We start from the raw sequence: 19,201 nt of genomic DNA, 5'->3' as shown, positions 1-19,201 counted from the left end.
GTGAATTTTTTCCCAAAAAACCTTTTAAATTCTTACCAAGCGAAAGGTCCTGAAGACACTTGTCCCAGAGGATTCTCGAAAATCTGCCAACTCGAGGCCTGTATCCACTAGGCTGATCACAACAATGATACCGTCAAATATATTCCACCTGCCTTGAATGTAGTACATCGGACCAAGGGCTATAAGCTTCACTATCATCTCCACGGTAAATATGACCGTAAACATCTGGAAAATGTTTAAAAGAAAATCGGGAAAAATCAGATTCCAAAATAAGGACCGTCGAAGGTGATTTGTGTTTGATTACTTTGTTTGGTCTCCTGGTACATTTTTTGGGCTAAAATTATTTCTAACTAATTAAAAGTCCTTTGAAGAACTGTTTACTACCCTTCGAGGAAATGTCGTTCGCTATGGGAGAAAAAGACAAAAAGCAAGCCCTGTGTACTCCCAAATTGTTAACCTGTGATCCAGCCTCGTAACGATACCCGTTGGCTTACGCTGCGCTCTATTTTAAGTATAAAAAATGTAATTTATTTACCCACGAAGCACCAAAGAGCGCCAGGAACTCGTTTAAAGGTATCTGTGCGTTCCAGGTCGAATTGAAATTTGAAAAATGTTGGTTTTTGTAGAGGGAGGAAAACCAGACAACCCGGAGAAAAACCCTCGGAGCAGGGACAAGAACCAACAACAAACTCAACCCATATATGACGCAGAGTCCGGGAATCGAACCCGGGTCACATTGGTGGGAGGCGGGTGCTGTCACCACTGCGCCCTCCCTGCTCCCCTGCGCCATTCCTGGTCCCCATAGATACTCCTTCCGCTCAAGTTGTCGAAACGTCAGTCAATGTCACCTCAAACAGTCCTTCTAAGCACTGTACTCACCTGGATGATCATAATGTGCGTACTTATGTCGACCAACTCCTTGGTTTAAACCATTTACATTAGTGCAAAATGTTCGGGAAAATTGTCAAGGGTATTATTGTTTTTGGTCCGAAGGTTTATTCTTCCGAAAAGTTGGGAATTAGCAATCTATCTTCTTATTATCCACCTCCCCTTATCGAATTACTTTAATCCTGAATTTATACTCACCAAATTTAGGACGTCCAGGACTCTCTTAAAATCAGCGTCGATTTTATGGTGATGCAGAGCAAGGACCACCGTGTTTGCAAGAATAAATCCCATAATAAGCATCTCCACTGCGGGATGACCAAGAACTTCACACATTTTCCGTTGCAGGCGGCGCTTCCACGACATCTCGGTACGAAATGTTTCATTCTTCATCTTCTCGTCTAGGATTTCCTTGAAGGAGTTTTTGCTCGCGATCAGACGAAACATTGATGGTGGTTCGGGTTCTTGAGGAACTCTGAAGTTAATTTCCTCGATCTTCTTTTGAGTCCTTATGCAATGAATAGTTTTTATGAGAACTTGAACTCTCGTGGTTAACGGATGAAGATGTTCCAAAGTGTCTGAGTCGGCGGGATAGGACATGGCGGTTCTGTTTTCACGCTTTTGTCTCTCGTGCTGGCAAAGGCAGGAAAATGTAAAAGAGATTAAGAAAGATAAGTAGGTTGAAGCTGAACTGCAGACGAGAATACGGTGGACCTACGATACTCCGATCTCTAACGGCCCACAAAAATGTGTACCTACTTGAGTGAAACTCTCCCTAAAATATTACTACATAAGATATGCTGATTCGGGCGACAAAGTGACTGTAACTTCAGGTCAAAATTACTGCAAAAATACTATTGACGAAGAACAAAGATTTTGAAGAAATATCTAACAGATGGTAGTTTCTTTCAAGAGGGTGACTCAAAATTCCTGGGTAATATTAAATGAAGTTATGGTTTGGCGTGAGTGAGTAGTGGCCATTTCGTGCATGCGCAAAACTCTAAGGCATGCAGTTGGTTACCTCTTTGTTGGCAGACTTGATTTCCAGTTCGTACGATAAAGCAACCACTGCTAGCACGAGATTTAGAAGGTAAAACGAGCAGAAAAATATGGCTCCAAGGAAGTAAAACACGCACCATATCCCACTAGAGGCAAGAACCTGACAATGACAGTAAAAATGAGAATGAAAATGACAATAAAATGGTAAAAGCCATTGCAATGCAATTAACAGTGGAATAACAATGTCATTGGCAATGAAAATGGCCATGGCAATGGTTATGGTAAGGGCAGTGGCAATGATGGTGATAGTGATGGTGATGATGATGGTTATGGCAATGACAATGGAATGACGATTCTCATGGTCATAATCCTAGTCAAGTTCGTGGTCGTGGTTGTGGTCGCGTAGTCGTGGTCGTGGCCGTGATGTTGGTCATGGTCGTGCTCGTGCTCATGTTCGGTCACGGTTATTATCGTAGTCGTTGTTGTTGTGGTGTTCGTGCTCGTGGTCATGGTCATGGTCGTGGTCCTGCTTTTGTTCGTGGTCATCTTCGTGTTCGTGTTTGTGGTCGTGTTTCTGGTCATCGTCATGGTCACGTTGATTGTCGTAGTCGTTGTTGTTGTAGTGCTCGTGCTCGTGCTCGTGCTCGTGCTCGTGGTCATGGTCATGATCATGGTCATGGTCGTGTTCGTGTTCGTGTTCCTGGTCATGGTCGTTGTCGTTGTGGTGATCGTGGTTATGGCAATGGCAATGGTAATGGTGATGATGATAGTGAAGGTAATAGTAACAGCATATTAAACGAAAGGGGCTAAATATGCTGTAACAAGCAACAAGCAGGCCACAATGGAGAAACAGGATGCATCGCCTTGCAAGGTAACAGATAATACTCTGGTAGTAAAAACGAATAATAGCAAATAGTGAATTTGGCGATCAAAACAAGAGTAAAGCTGGTAGTTTAATACAAAATTTAAAACACCTCTGTGACGGCCGGGAAGGTAAGCACTGGGAGGGATAGATGAGAGGGCCCTTGAACGTTTACTTAAAGTTACATGAAGTGAATCTCCGGTTAGCCTAAATAGCACTCAGGTTAGCTTAAATAGCTCCCCGGTTAGCTTAACGGTTAGCATTTATGTTGGGGATTAGGATATGTAGCCAAAAAGTTGTGAGTTCTGGCAGCGAGTCGTCGGTTGTTTAGTGGTTAAAATAAGATCACTGCCTGGTGATCCGGCAGCGAGGGTTCGAATCCCGCTATTTTTATAGACATTATTTTTATCTTGAAAAAACAAATAGAAGAGTGATTTATACTTTGTGTATGAAGATTTGAAGAGGGAAAGGTCCCTCTGATATATGACAACAAGTGCTTTCCGTAAAGCCCAGACTATTCTACCTAACAATTAGGTTATGAGCTCTCGATTTCTATCGCGTGATAGCTGATGAGGGAGCAGCCCGAATCAGCTATCACGCGATAGAAATCGAGAGCGAATAATCTTATTGTTTTAGTATAAATCTACCAGTCGTTCAAAACAAACAAGTTAGTTATCTATATCCTCATCGCAGACACTTCGAAAACGCGACAAAGCGGCCGCCGTTTTGTTGAAAATGGCTACTCACTATCTATCACGGAATAGATAGCGAGTAGCGTAGCCAATCACAGAACGGCATTCGTGATAGAACACTAGTAGATTTATACTAAAACTTGATAGACCTGGGGAAGATTATGAGTAACGAAAGAACGAATGAATGTATAGAGTGTTTTCACATGACGTCACAACGGCCATGTTGGTGTCCCAAAACAAAGAAATGGCGGCCATGTTGGTGTCCCAAACTAAACCTCTGGGAATTGAACTCTATTTTTATGCAAATAATTTCTTTTGTTTCAGTAAACCAATATGGCCAGAAGTCACGTGAATGAAAACGCTCTATAGAAGTCGATAGAATTTATGTCTTAACAACAAATCAACAATTTCTATTGTACCTACCTTATTATAGATATTTTCCCAGAAGTCCATAGTGAGGAGTTGAAATGACATCACGAGGGACCACCCCATGTGATCAAAATTTGTGAAGCCATAATCTGGATTGGGTCCCGCATCGGGTAGACATGTATAATTCACAGGACAGGACCTACAAAGTGATGTGTGAGATGTGCTCATGTTTACTGGACGGCATTCAAAGCCTGGATCATTCGCAAAGATTTAAAGAAACAATATACAGTAATACAATTAACTGGCTCACTATCGTAGACTTTATGGCTGGCCTCGAAACCCAGCGGTTTTTCGTACCTTGCCTCTGTGCTGTTTCCGCAGATGACTGGATTGCCTTCTTCATGATACCAAAAATCTGGACAAATATGGAAAAAAAAACGTTGAAGCAGAGAATAAGCAATCAGATCGCCCAATGATAAAGTGCTGTTTTGCAGGTTCACTTTTCAATTTTAGTCATCATTCTGTGTCATTGACGGTCATATATTATAGGTAAAATGAAGATTCCCTTCCTCCCCTCCCCCAACATTTTGCATACCTTTTCTCAAAAGACCCGCTTGATGCGATTTTAGTTCAAGCGTGATTTCACCGGGGAAATTACTAGCAGACTAGCAACTTTTGCTGCTATTTTGTTGGAATCTTCTTGCAACTATAGCAGAGTGCGCTCAATGTTGTCATAGCTGGTGTGTTGAGAGCCTTTAAAATCTCAGTGAAATCGCCGGTCGTTTACCAAGGCGGTTTAAAATCACACTCATAAAATGGCTGCCACTGAAAATCTCGCAGAAATCGCACCAAATATCATGTATGAAAAGGGCCTTAAGGACTTGCTGCCGCTTTCCACTCACTTATAAACCTGGATTTAACAGAGAACAATGAGGAAAAGATTCAATCCTTTCTTCATTCAATCTTTTTCCTCATTCAATCTTTTCCCCTTTGGGAGCAAAAAGCACAAACGAGGACTTCACTTTTTTTAAGTCGATAGTCCGTCGCACTAATCAATATACACCCTCTTACAAATACGTTATGCGATGGGGAAAAGGAATACCTGGGTTATTTGCCCGCTCTGCAAATGTCAAGTTAAGAAAATCGTCGTTTCGGACGCATTTGTGTCTGAGATGACCGAGAAAGAGTTGCAGTCCAATGAGCGCCATAACAGCGAGAAAGAACACAAACAAAACCAGCACATCTTTCAGCAGCTTCATGGAGCGGAGTAACGTGTTCACCATCGCCTTTAAACCTAAAAGAAAGAGAGATAAAAGGAAACATGTATGCCATTGGCAGTGAGTAGGGACTGTAGCTAAGCTGATTAAGTGACTGTTACGGTGATTGCAACAAGGACGCCACAAAAAATGTTGAATGATCAATGTAATGGCTCCACCCGTGCGATGTTTACTTCTTGGTACATTTCCGCGTCAGAAATATACTACATCCCTATAACGCGTAAACAAATATGTTGATTCCCTCTATTTCTTTTATTTCCTTGAAGTGCCCAGTAAATGTAGAAATTAATTCCATAACAGGCTCTTTTGCGATTGAATCACCTTAGGAAGTGACTTACCTTTCAAAACAGATATTGTCCGCAAAGCTCTTAAAACGCGAACAGTCCGTATTCCAGAGAAATTAGCAACATTGGGTGAGAGGGTCACATACCTACAATAATAATTGGTAACCATTAGTAAACACTTTTGAAACATCAGACCCTGTACAAGTTGTGGGCATGCAGGGATGGCGGGAACACAATGCCAATACACGTGCAAAAATGATACCCTATTTAAGGATCGAAAACCTCAAACACCATACCCTATCGGGCGGAACCTGCCTATCTAGCCCATATATGGAGGTACCCCTCCCCCCCCCCCCCCCATCAGGGGTGAGAATACTCTCCTCCTACCAATGTGGCCCGGGTTCAATTCCCGGTGTTGACGCCATATGTGGGTTGAGTTTGTTGTTGGTTCTCGTCCCTGCTATAAGGGTTTTTCTCCGGGTTTTCCGGTTTTCCTCCCTTCACAAAATCCAACACTACCGAATTCTAATTCGACCTGGCACGCACGGACACCTTTGAAAGAGCTCCCAGAGCTCTTTGGCACACCGTAGATGAACAAATTACATTTACAAGTTGAAAATGGCAGCAATAAAACCCCAAACAAAATTAAACAAGAATATTACACCTGGATATAAGACCTGTCGTTGTGCAGGACTTCGAGATCCGGTGATAACACTGGCCACGTTTGTTTTGAAAATTAGTATTGCTGTTACTAGTATTGTTACTGTTCCTGTTTTTGTCGTTCCTCTGGTTGTTGATGTGGTTTATGTTCTTGTTTCTGTAGTTATTGGTTTTGCAACTATAGCCATGCAATCGCTTTTAGGGAAGTCCTTTCACCCTTCTCCCCACCAAATGTTGCGAGATGACTATTGGGTAGGGTGCTACTTGAGTACAACGACAGTTTAGCAAATGCCGACGTCCAGCAAGCAGGTGTTTGCGGGGAGAAAGGGTAACAAGACTCCCCTAATAGCTATTGTGGCTTGTCATTAATGCTGCTGTTTTTATTGTTGTTATTGACATCGCTAGAGTTGATTACATTTTGTCTGCGGGGAGAACACTTCCAGCACTTCAGCCCACAACAGGCATTTCAGATCCTTTAAATGAAAATCATATTTTTAGCCTGGCGAATAAACGATAAATGTATTTTTTCAGTGAGTGACACATTCATACTCGGAAAAAGAAAACCCGAGTTCTCCCAACTGGAGACAAATCTATGACCTTTTTCCGCTTACTAGTTGGGATGGCTGGGATGCCTACTGCAAATAGATAATATGATGATCTATCAAGAACTATATTATCTATTCAGAAGTCAGTTTAGAAACTATAAACACCACAATGCCAAGTTAAATAGGTTATTTACCCCATGAAGACCACTGTGAAGTCCAGCCAATTCCACGGATTCCTGAGGTACGCATAAGAGTGAAGAACGAATCCACGCGCGATGATTTTAAGAACCATCTCAGTTGTGTAAATAAACGCAAAAATGTATCTGAAATAACAGAAAAATAATACGCTCTGTTACTTTCTCAGCACTGTCTGGTGCTCAGGTAGCTGTTTTACGCCGTTACGGATGGCTTTACGAAGAAGCGAGCTGACCTTATTTCGCATTTTTTCGAGATATTTGGCCCTCCGGAAACTAAAGGAATTAGTTTTCCTGTGTAAATACTTCATGAATTTAATTTTTACATGCGTAGCGTTGCAATATGTCAGTGTAATGTACTAGCCGATTTATTTTGTTAGTAATGTATCGTAAGCATTCTATTGTTTAATAAAAAAATTAAAAAAAAAATAGTGTTACGAACTCAAGCAGTTTAAGGCCTGGGTTTGAAGGGTGTTCAGAAATTATGAATGATTCCCTATATCTTCGGTTTCTCTGCCTAGAACAGGATGAAATTTTCCCTGAATATTAAACTTGATGTTTTCTTTTGCCTTAACGTATAATTTTGATCACGTGACACATCACGTGACCAAAAAATGAAAATTACGTAAATCGGCGATATGGCGGCGAATTCTCTTTATATAGATAACTGAATTAGTGTTTCCGAAGCCGATTTTAAATAGTTAACTTTCTACGTTTGGAATGACTGTCCTTAAGTTTTTAAATTGGAGAAATTAACAATCAAAGGTTGAATTGTGGACTAAAAAATGACCTTTGTGCTGATAATATTTTTCTGGAGAACAATGGACGATCATTCCAAACGTGAAGCAATGGAGATATTTAATCTTTATTAGAAACGCGTTTTTGTTTGATGTTTTCTCTTAAAACCGTCGCCTACCTGTCAAATCTTTGGTTTTTTCACAAAAACGATCACGTGACATGTCACGTGATCTATAGCACTACTTATTATGCTTAGAAATTTTCAGAATGATAAGATCTTTTTATCTTCCAAATTTCAGCTCAGTCCCATTGAATTTGTTAAAGCTATCTAGAATAAACCATTTTTCCTCTTAAAAGCCCTTAACCTAAATGCGAATTTGCAAGGCGATTATGGCCTACCACTGAAAATTCTGAAAATTCTTTGTTTTATGGAGGTTTTCTGTGTATAGAAGCACGAGTTTACCAATTTTCTGTGCTCGATCAGCTTGCTAAGACTAGCTTGCAAACTTTTAAGCTCTAAAAAGCTTCATTTACGTGTACTTACTCTGCTTCTTCAGGTGGATGATTCAACGCCAGACAAATACAGTTTATTAGTATAATAAGAATAACAAAAAATTCAAAGTATCTGTTGTGAGTTAGTTAAGGTATAGCGCTCCATATGCAGGCACATTGTTAGTTAAAATAACCAAGATGAATAACCGGTTTACTAGGAAATATTTCGAAGGCTATAAATTAAATATAGAGATCTCTAAGTAAATAGATCTAATAAATAGTAAATAGATTTCTAAGTAAATTTCCCTTTCCTTCGAAATGTTGCCCCCATTCTCGGTTCTCGGTCGGAATCGTGGAAGATCGATAAACAAAACATATGAAAAACCCAAATTCTCTTTTTCCCCTGGTGTGTTACTCCACGGAATTTTTGGTGGGAATGTCAGCTCGGTTCTCCAAAGCCTGATCCTGTTTCAGACCAAAGTATGTTATTTTCCAGGGTACCCTTTTTAAGACATAGCGTCTGAAATTCATACTCATTTATCAGACCTGGGCCCGGTTGTTCGAAAGACGATTAACGCTAATCCCCGATTACAAGTTAACCGAGGTTTGTATCTCGCCCGTTAAAAATGTTTTTAAAGGCTGATTTTTAGCCAAAGGTAAAGAAAAGTCTAAATCGAAACTGAAGGGCAAAAATCTTTTGGAAAAATACCTTTTGATTAGTAATTAAACTCGGATCAAACTTCACGTTAACCCAGGATTAGCTTGATCGGGCTTTGAATAACTGGGCCCTGGTCTATAGAATCCATACCGTTTTAAGACTTTCAGACCAATATGGTTAAAATCCTTTCCCCATTTCAGACCAAAACGGCTCAAAAACCACACCCTACCTACCTACGTACCATACCTATACAGCTTATATAAGGGAGTATCCCTCCCCTCCGGGTCTTTTTTGCCCGGTGCAATATTTGGTAGCCTGGTAAAGGCTATCCACTAGTGAAAGTCGATAATAAGCAGTAAAAAGAGAAGATCTGTTGCAATAAGAAAGAAGTGATATCACCCACACTTATTCCCTAACACGTTTTCCGAGGGAAGGCATGGAAATCTGAACAATACCGGGCATGAACCCTTTAAGCCCTAACAGTGATTAACATCAAATTTCTCCTTGTAATATCAATGCTTATTCAACCACTGAGGTCATGAGAGTTGAGGACATGATCACCCAAGGTGATTTTTCTTGATATTTTAATAAAATCTCTCCTGTACTTTCATAAGAAAAATATGGAAACAAGATAAGAGAATTTGCTCTTTGATATTAGGGATCAGAGGGGTAAAAGCGCCGCGGAAGACTCACGGCAAAAGTCAGCATGTTAATTAAGCCACTAATTATTGGGGATATTAATTGATTAGCATATCATGAAAACCAGAAAATTATTGTCAAAGGATACTGATGAGTGACAATCTTGATTGCAAAAAGCCTGAGTGGGTGAAGGGGTTCAAGCAGAAACAGTGACTTGGACATGTTGAATCTGTAGGCCTGATCATGTCCCATTTTGGACCGCCGACTAAGAACCAGGAACGTATCCTTGGAAGGTTTAGCTGGCGACTGTACAAAGAAACAGAAATAATATCTAAGGGTGCGATGCGTTCGATTGACCCTATTCCGGAAGACGAATACATACAATGATGACAAGAAATTCCTCGTAAAAGGTTTTAGAAGTGACTGGAGAGCGAGACGGCTTTAAAATTCTCATGTGTCAACGATAGTTTGCAGAATTGGCCTCCCGAATTCCTTAAAAAGAGAAATTTAACAGCTATTCCGCTTATTCTTATTCCGGAACAAGGTCAATCGAACGCAATCTAAGAGTACACCTTTCAGTCCTTAGAAGTTAAAAATGGGAAAATTTTGGAAACTTCATTGGCAAACAACACAAAGAGAAGACACTTCAAGTTTAAGTTGAAGTACAGAAGATTAAGTCTGGTAAATCACAGTAGAGTTCATTTGTATGGTCACATTTCAATCCACAGACCCAAACGTTAGAACCACTTTGTAAAGTACAACAACAAAATACTGCTGAGCTGAACTTTCATTTGAATGGTCGCAACTTTGAGCATGATTAATTCTTCTAGCTTTTGAGTTTATGGATGAAATTCTAGAGGATTAACTCTATCTAGACCGAAGAAGCGGGCCAGCAAGTACCGGCGCTGAATTCAAACAATCGTGATTTTAGAGCAGTTTTAAATTGAGTATCGCGAAACCAAAAAGAACTCCTCTGTCCAATCACAACCGACGCAAATAGCGCAATGAACCAGTTAGAATTCAAAGGAAATACATGTCACTGGTTCAAACGCGGGAAAATGCGTGCAAGCAAGTCACGTTTCGTTTTTATTTTGTTTCTCATTGGTTGAAAACGTGGCGTGAGTTTGTTAACCAATCAGAGCGCAGTAAAGTAGAATCAAAGCAAACGCAAAATTACTTTCATCACTCAACTGAAAACCGCTCTAATATCCAAGCAATAGGCCCCAAACTTAAGAGATATTTACGTTTTTCGTCAACACGTTTGCAATTTTTTTTATCGCTTTTCATTATTTTGAGCTAATGTTGTCAGTTTTACGAAGTTTTTTAAGAAATTGTTAAATCCAAGATGGCGGCTGTTTGCCAATCATGACGTGATTCCTACATCGGTCGATGACATGTGATCACGTACTCCTTTTACGGGCTTTAAAGGAAAACGCTTTGCACTTACTATAAAATCCCAAGTTATATTGTCGCAGATTGGCAGAAAAGGGATGCATAATTTAAAAAAGTTATTACTTCCTCCGAGGAACCTCCAAAAAAACACAGGCAAAATAGATTATAAGACATTTAAGCGACTTCTTTTCTATCGTACAACAGAATTTTCACACTGAGTTTACGTAAGGTAAACTGTCTAATATAGCCACTTCTTCTTTAAGGGGTAGTTTATGGTTTTTGGATGTTATAAATTGAATTTTTCAGATATTGGTTTTAGTTTAAGAAAAAGAAAAAGTATAGGAATTGATGTATTTTTTCGGAACTTGCGACATTAAGCGGGCTGAAGTCCATTTTAAAAAGTGCAAGTTTATGACCTTGGCGAATGTTTTCAGCTCTGCCCGTGGAGCCGAAGTCAAGGCGAATGTTTTTCCAGTTTCCAAAAACTTTCGCTAGTGTAAACAGAACTTGCGAAAACAAGGGGAAAAGTTTCTTTTTTTGCCTTTGAAATAAAATAAGCAATTACCGTTTTTATAGATTTGTGGCAAATGTATTTCACCACTCAGCGCGCGTAACATTTTGTTTGTTCCATAAACAGGGTTTTGTCCGCAACTATTGATTTTCTTTTGTTAGAAAGTGTGTAATTAACGATATTTTCATTTCATTACAAGGCGTTTTTAAAAATAGCTTTTGTACATGCTTGCATTTCTAACGCTAATGAACTGTGAGGATAAATTAAGCTTCTTGATTGTCTTGGTGGAAAAAACAACGCCAGATAACGCGTGGGGTTTGACTATATTCCACACTAACTGAATGTCTCTTACTGACTGGTAAATATACCAGTAATTCACTTTTATCTCTTTACGAAGACGACACAATTAAAGGTACAAAGTCTTCCAAACGATGTAACTCATAAAATATTAATAGTATTAGTATGGATGTGATTCTAATTGATAGATCATTTTCTTGAGGCGATTTTTGTAAACGTAAAAAAGAGATAACTATTTCGTGGTAATTTAACTGAAAACAGTTATCGACTCTACCAGGATATCGCATATAATTTTCTCGAATTATCCTTAAAATGCTACATTTTGTAAGATTCAAGGTTTTTTTGTTAAACATTTACCGATTTAGGTAATAAATTTAGATAAATTCTCATTTGTAGCATGTTTTCGAAGTTTGTTTTCCAAACAGGTTTCGTTTTCGATTTCCTCTTGCAATCATTCGCCGTATAAATGGGAAAATTGCCCGGATACAGCGTCGTGATAAACGTTGTCGTTAAATTTAATGAAGTATAATTCCTGAGAACATGATAAACAACAGCATGCCATATTCCTACCCCATTTCCCGTAGCGTCGAAATCGTGCAAAGGTTTTCCCAACAAGTATGAAGGTGCTTGAATAAGCCGCCCTGGCTTGTACGTTGGATCCATGGTAGAGCGCAGGTTGTCCTTCAACAGCTCTTGAGTTCCTCGAACCGTCATCACAACTTGTGACATTCCTGTAGCTTTCACGAGCGATTTGTCATTACACACGCCGTTTCGGACGTGAGCATAATCCTCCATGTTTAAAACTTATACAGCTGAAAACAAGAAAACTTGTCTGAATTCCACAACACGAATTGATTTAACATCTATTCTTGCGACCGTGAACCGACGGAAAATCCTCCCATTCAATTCTTTGTGTGTTTTTGCAGTTCAACACAAAATTGTCCAAAATTAGGTCGTAATGATGATATTTCTTTATCGGTTACATATGCTACCAACTGTGCCATGAAAGAAAACAGGAATCCTGATTCATTATGTGCACTGTTTTAAAATGGTCTGAGGTTTTGAAAGAATGGAGTTCATTTTAATTTTTAATGGCTTGTCGCGGAAACAAAACCTATAGCGAGATGTTGCGGCCGCGAATATGAAGCACAAACTCGTTAGATTGTGTACTGGAATCGTACCGTTTCTTTTACAATAATACTCTGTAAAAAAAAAATAATTGTAAACTGAAACGAAAATGGAGTAACTATAAATAAAAGTACGTGAGTTTAGAGGAACAATTGTTGAGTAATTTACACGTCTAAGAAACAAACAGATTCGTAACTACTAATTTACCTTTAATAATCGGTTAGTAATCAAGAAAATATATCAACAAGGAATTAAGCAAGTTTTTGTTTTTAATTTTAGAAGTAAATAGGTAATCAGACGAACTCTGATCATTGTAAGGCAAAGCAGGCTGGTATGTCAGTAAATGCATAGGTAGTTAGGTAGGTTGGTAGGAAGTGGAAGATACACTGATAGATATAAAAGGTAGGTCGGTGGGTCGTTAGCATCAGACAGACAGAAGTTAAAGTAGGTATAGGTAGGTATGTAAGTAGATAAGGTAGGTAGGAATGTGTAGGTAGGTAGGTAGGTAGGTAGGTGGGAGGGTAGGTAGGTAGGTAGGTAGGTAGGTAGGTAGGTAGGTAGGTAGGTAGGTAGGTAGGTAGGTAGGTAGGTAGGTAAGTAGGTAGGTAGGGAGGTAGGAAGGAGGGTAGGTTGGTATGTGCGTTGATGGGGAGGAAAGCAAGTAAGTGCAAGTGTTGAAGTAGGGCGTTATTTTATCATGGTTAATATATTTACTGATAATGTATTTGCCCAAGATAATGGCCGTAATTCAGTATTTTAGAAGGGTGGCAAAGAAAGATCGTGAATCGAGAGAGTAGATCAAAGGGATTTTGGTAGCATTAAATCCGAAATATTGGAAAAAGGCTGAGCAAATATTTCTGGTAGAAATTACAACGCAAAGATTAAACTTTCCGCCGATAACGCGGGTAATGTTTTTTAGCTGATCTTTGATGAGGTCATGATCGATAAGAACTGGGTAAACTTTTTTACATTTCAGTTCTTTTGTTCATTGTTCGTAGTCACGCGCTATGACGTGGACGGATGTCCCGAATTTGGGCCCATCCGAAATCGGCTACCACGTGCATTTGGCAGACAACTCGACTAGCGTTGGTTGTTCTACCTTTTGCCGTGTTACACCGTGCTGACGAGAGCCAACCAGCTCGAAACAGCTGTCCACGGTTGCTGCATTCTGTTGATTCTCGGTTTGGTCTCTATCATGTCGTTGTCGTGTTAAGTTTTTCTACGCAGTCCGATCAGCCTTGCAGAAATTTGAAACTTTTTATGTTTTGTTTATGTGAAAGGAGTGTAATTACTGTAAAGGATGGCATGTGGGAGGGGCTGAATAGCGAAGGCGAGGAGGAAGATCCAAGAAGGCGGATCATCCTAGCGCTATATGCTTTTTGTATTCAGTTTACATGCATAAGGTCGTACTTGGCCCTAGTGCTAGGGTATTTCTAGCGATAGGATCTCCTAGCTAAGAGATAAGAAGATCCTAGCACTAGGACGATCTTAGCACCATATAAACTTCCTTCGCTCGGAAGACCCTAGTAGTAGGAACAAAAAAGGGCAATTAAACATGGCGGCTGCTGAACGTTCAAGTGCTAAAGGCAGACAATTTTCCTCCTTTCCTTCTCCACTTGGTGACCACCCCGACCCGCAAAATTTCTGCATGTAAGCTAAACGAAAAGTTGTTTCACCTTCTGGGATCTTTCAAGTGCTAGGATCTTCCTCCCTTCATGTAAACAGCTCCTTGAATGGTACGATTTTGAGTACGTACACCACCCGTCTCTGGGTTCGCAGTTTCCGACCGTCTAGCACGTAAAAGGCTTATAAACCTTATTATTAAAAACTGAATCATTGTATAATGCAATTCGAGGGATTTGATTGGCTTAGCGGCCATGGTATATCAGCCATTATACCATGACCGCGATATGGCGACCATTACTTTTTCTGCTGGTTATTCTTACACAGCGAAATCAGCAAGATCTAGCAATATTTCTTGATTGTTTTTAATAAAACAATTATTCCACTTGCGCTTGTTGGATATGAAATGATTATAGCCAACTTGGCGCTACGCGCCTCGTTGGCTATCTATCATCTCATATCCAACGCGCGCTCGTGGAATAATTGTTAATTATTCAACACATTGTAACACTGCCCAAGTATGGTCATGGTTCACTGAAAAGTCGTCGTCCGTAATCAACAGATATCCTGCGATAAACGTAGTTTCGTGTGTCGGGGAGGAAAATGGCAAAATTAAGAACGTCTCCGGCTTTTCTGCAATAACACTGTACTTTGTTGTCAATGTGTTGAATAATAAAACAATTCTCCTACTCAATCTTGAGGAATATCCCCTGATTTTAACCAACTCGGCCTATGGCCTCGTCGGCTAAGTATGAGTCGATATTCTGCGCGATTTCGCAGGATAATTGAGACTTAAACGAGGGGTCCTTTTATCTGCAGATATATTTGTTAATACTGAACCCCTCGTAAGAGCCTCCATCACAAGCTAGACCAAGTTGAACGCCGAGAATAAGAATACTGGCTATTGACCCTGGTAATGACTCTACTAATTAATGTTTTTTTCGTTATTTTAAAAATCTACTTTTCTAAATTAACGACAACATGTTGATTGTTTGTATGTCTTGGGAGGCTCCTGCAGTGTCATTGTATCCAGTACAACGAAGCAAATGAATTCTGGAATTAAAAACTGTTTCATTGTTTGTTGGCGACACTTAAACCTAAACAAGGCAGCAAAAAATTTCACAAAGGATAGCAAATGACTGCATAAATCAGTTGAATTGGAATGATGTGCTGATCAGAGTAACTTGTATGGCCGCAAAAAATACAAATGCCATATAATTTGGGGAAATAAATTGTACACGGAACATATTCCTGAAGATTGTTTGATCAGCGTCGAAACAAGAAAGAATAGAACAAAATATAACCACGGACAAAACAAAACAAATAAAATAAACTAATTATTCCGGATTTGTTTTCCCGATCTCGAGTATTTTGACGAAGACTGTTCTTGCCAAGAACAACACGTCAGGTACAAGGAGTGGTAAACTCGGAGGTATTTTATTCCGTTTTATTATTACTTCAACCCGTTTCCGCTTTATTGTTAAAAAAATATTTATATTCTTGATTACTTTAGGGGAGAGTAATTGAACATAAAAACAAAGTAAGTTTACTTTGCGGATCGACCTAGACATCCAAAGCCACGCCTTCTAACACGTACGATACCTAAAGTGATCCAAAATGGTGTACGTAAAAAATAACAAACATTGCAAGAAGTATAAACATTTAAAAAAAACATATGAAAAATGAAATATTTAAGGAAATGTTTCTGGAAGAATTAGAAAGTGGAAAAAATGTTTACCCCAGACATGATAGAGCAGACACGTTCCCCATTGTTTTAACGTTTTCTGTGAACTGTATTTAATTGTGGGGAAAATATTACGGCCCAGATAGAGACTTTCCCGAAGAATCTCAAACATATCGTTATAAACAGGGACTGCCAGCAAACCGAATACTATCGGCGAAAAAAAATGTGCAAGCGGGTGTGACAATAATATACATTATATTGACGTACATGGCGTTTTACAGCTCAAAGTGATTGATTTTCATACTTCCTTTTTGTATTTGAAATAAAACCACGTATTTATTGAATCCAGTAAACATTGCGCCGCAGTTAACGCTAAAATCCAAATTATTTCGGCCAAAGCTTGTTTCCACTAGATTTAAACCTTATTTGATTTATTGTCGGTTAGTATTTTGTTGAAATATTGGTTTACGGAAATCGCAGTTGTTTGAAAACGGAATTTTGTCCATTTGGTCGAACTGATAAGAGTCCGAACTATGCCCTTGTGGATTATGGTTACATGTCGCAGGCTTCAGTATTCTTGGTCCTTGGAGATGACCATTTTCCATTTGGTACATCATCATCATCATCATCATCATCGAGTTCTCTTTTTGTTGTTATCGTGTTTGCAGCAGTAGTTCAAACACATTTCAAATTTCCAGGTCACTCCATTTATCCCGTTGTATTTCAAATTGTAACGTTTCATTTTCGGTTTTTGAGCTTGTGCTGTAACCTCTCTTGCCCCTATTAGACCCATTTTTAGTTATACCTTCAAGACGAAAGGTTGTGGCTTTCGAAATATTGGATTCAAACAATATATTTCTCTGACCACCCGTGAAATCCGCCTTACTTTCTTTTTAATAAATGTTTGTACAGTCTGGGCAATCCAGCTTCTAGGGCTTTTTCCTTGTAAATTGCAAGGGAAAATTCCTTGCACACGAGGTTGTAGCTTGACTGCGCGCCTTGCGGGTAATAGCACATTTTAAATCTTGGATTTAAAATCGTTGTTGGAGTGAAAAAATGCCAAATATCGATCAATATCCTACGCTATCGCTACTCTCTGTGTCTGTCTCGGTCCAGGCTACTCACCGGGAAAACAGGGCCAGAGCCGATAAAGCCTATTCCAAAAGTCCACACGACTCGCATTCAACAAAAAAATTGCTATATCTCTAATTGATTCTTTTGCACAAAACCTGAAAGTGGTTTTCACAAACATCAACTTATATTGTTCGTGCTTCCGCCCGCTTCCCCCGCAAAAAGACGGAGAGCTTCATGTCAGTTAAACCGCCCTTCTCTAATTATTATTGTCCCCTGAAAAAAGTGAACAACCCCAGCACTTACAGAGAGGGGTCGTATGCGTGGAACATTCTTCTAGGAGCAAATGTAAAAGAATTGTTTTTATATAATTCAAAATGGAGACAATGACCTTTCGGGACTTCGATACGTTTGCTTAGTGCATACAAAGCTCTGTGCACATAGGTAAAGGAACTTCTCATTTTATTGCATAGATAAGAGAGTTCAACACGTTAATATATCAACGCCCTTCACCATTAAACGCCTGCGTTCCCTGACGCAGGAAGCTTGTTAGAGGGATAATATATTGTTTCTTTCTCTCTGCTTTCGCGCGCTTTTGGCACAAGATATCACAACAAAATAATTGTGGCAAGCCGAGTTCATTTACCTTGGCCTGCGTGGGCGAGGAACTCTGACTCTCAGATGCGTAGGAAATGGTCTCCACACACAAACAATTTAATCGGTTTTCATTCTAGCCGCTGGCACTCTTCAGTTTATGCAGAGAAATATTATTTCAAAGAGAGGTGATGTTGTGTCAAAAAGTACTATAGCCTGAAAATGTTTCAAGGGCATGTGGCAGGCTAAGGTATCTTTAGTCCATTAGCGGGTCCCAGCTTCACACCATCTCGGAATTTGAAAGAGGGAAAATTCAGCCGTTCGCATGTTTGAACAGGGTAGTATCGAAAACAAAGCACTCGAAAACAAAGACCGAAGCCCAAAACACCCCAAAACTCGAAAACGAAGCACCCAAGGTCGAAAACGAAGCACTCTAAGTCGAAAACGAAGCACCCTAAAACTCGAAAACGAAGCACCCTATTTTCAATCAATTCAACAGAGGCGAAAAACCAAATTTATGTTGATTAGATAGATAGATTGTTGTTAAAGAACGAAAAGCTTTTACAGAAAAAAATATCAAAGCTTGACATGTTTTATTCACGTGGAAAACAGGAAATGTCACTTTGAAGTATTACTCAGTTTAATTCAGTCAGGGCTGCGGAAATGCATTTTCAACACTTCGCTTCGTTTTCGAGTTTTAGGGTGCTTCGTTTTTGACCTAGACTGCTTCGTTTTCAAGTTTTAGGGTGCTTCGTTTTCGACTTAGGGTGCTTCTTTTCGACCTTGGGTGCTTCGTGCTTCGGTCTTCGTTTTCGAGTGCTTCGTTTTCGATACTACCGTTTGAACAGCGCTGCCAGTCTGTTTGCGTGTAAGCTCAAACAAGCGGGTCGCACGGTACGCAAGCTGGCTGTTTATGTGTATGCAAGTACCACCAGTATCTCAGTTAATATCCCGTTAACAGGTCCCAGCCTCGCAGGATCTTGGAGTTTGAAAAAGGGCACAATCAACCTTTTCATGGACCTGAGTTTCAACAGCCCAATCAATTTGCTTGCTCATTAAGCGAACGCACGCAAACAGACTGTTTAGCTGTATGCAGAATATTCGACACTCCCAAATCATTTCCCACGCACCTGGGGTCAGTCTCAGTTCTCATGAATAGTGATGATTTCGTTTGTTAAAGATCTCTCGAGGATTCACGCGTGGGTGAATATCAGCATTTGGGGTTTAAATTTAGCAGCAAGTAGGCGCGCGAAAAGAAAAAATCACTTGCCTCACGTACACCAATAAATTGATAATGGCGACCAGCGGGAGATAGACGGATCACGACCTTCTTGCGGTTGCTTTCGCTTTGTTATGAGCTATAATAGTGCCATTAAATTGTAATAATTATAATATGACTTTGGCACAGCCTATTCGTGTGTATTACTTGTAAGCCAAGCATTATAAAGTCAGGGTCAGTCTCTCATATTGTTTGATCATGACCTTCCTTCGGGCTCAATCACTGGCCAAGATTGATGGGTCATTGATATTTTATGAAAGACAAAAAAGTTCAGTAAACAACGAAACTCGATAGCACTTGAAAACCATCGGAGTGGGTAGAATTCTTC

General features: G+C 39.7%; 1 protein-coding gene across 1 annotated transcript in view; it reads right to left on the bottom strand.

The window, feature by feature from the left end:
• The window catches only part of LOC146487195 (sodium channel protein 1 brain-like), a 29,680-nt gene extending 17,191 nt beyond the window's left edge, over positions 1–12,489 (bottom strand). The window contains exons 1-11 of the mRNA XM_085086329.1: positions 12,065–12,489; positions 9,443–9,600; positions 8,050–8,130; positions 6,768–6,896; positions 5,423–5,514; positions 4,910–5,101; positions 4,165–4,222; positions 3,862–4,006; positions 1,907–2,044; positions 1,087–1,518; positions 37–225 (exon numbers count right to left, since the gene is read on the bottom strand). Of these exons, the coding sequence (XP_084942455.1) occupies positions 37–225; positions 1,087–1,518; positions 1,907–2,044; positions 3,862–4,006; positions 4,165–4,222; positions 4,910–5,101; positions 5,423–5,514; positions 6,768–6,896; positions 8,050–8,130; positions 9,443–9,600; positions 12,065–12,289 (1,839 nt within the window). The 5' untranslated portion in view covers positions 12,290–12,489. The remainder of the gene's footprint in view (positions 1–36; positions 226–1,086; positions 1,519–1,906; positions 2,045–3,861; positions 4,007–4,164; positions 4,223–4,909; positions 5,102–5,422; positions 5,515–6,767; positions 6,897–8,049; positions 8,131–9,442; positions 9,601–12,064) is intronic.
• Between the last annotated feature and the right edge of the window lie 6,712 nt (positions 12,490–19,201).

The sequence above is a fragment of the Pavona decussata genome, unplaced genomic scaffold, assembly GCF_977016875.1.
Source record: "Pavona decussata unplaced genomic scaffold, jaPavDecu1.1 SCAFFOLD_16, whole genome shotgun sequence".
In the NCBI taxonomy this organism is placed as follows: domain Eukaryota; kingdom Metazoa; phylum Cnidaria; class Anthozoa; order Scleractinia; family Agariciidae; genus Pavona; species Pavona decussata.
Note: the sequence above shows the minus strand (reverse complement) of the source record. Positions and strands in the feature narration are given on the sequence as shown.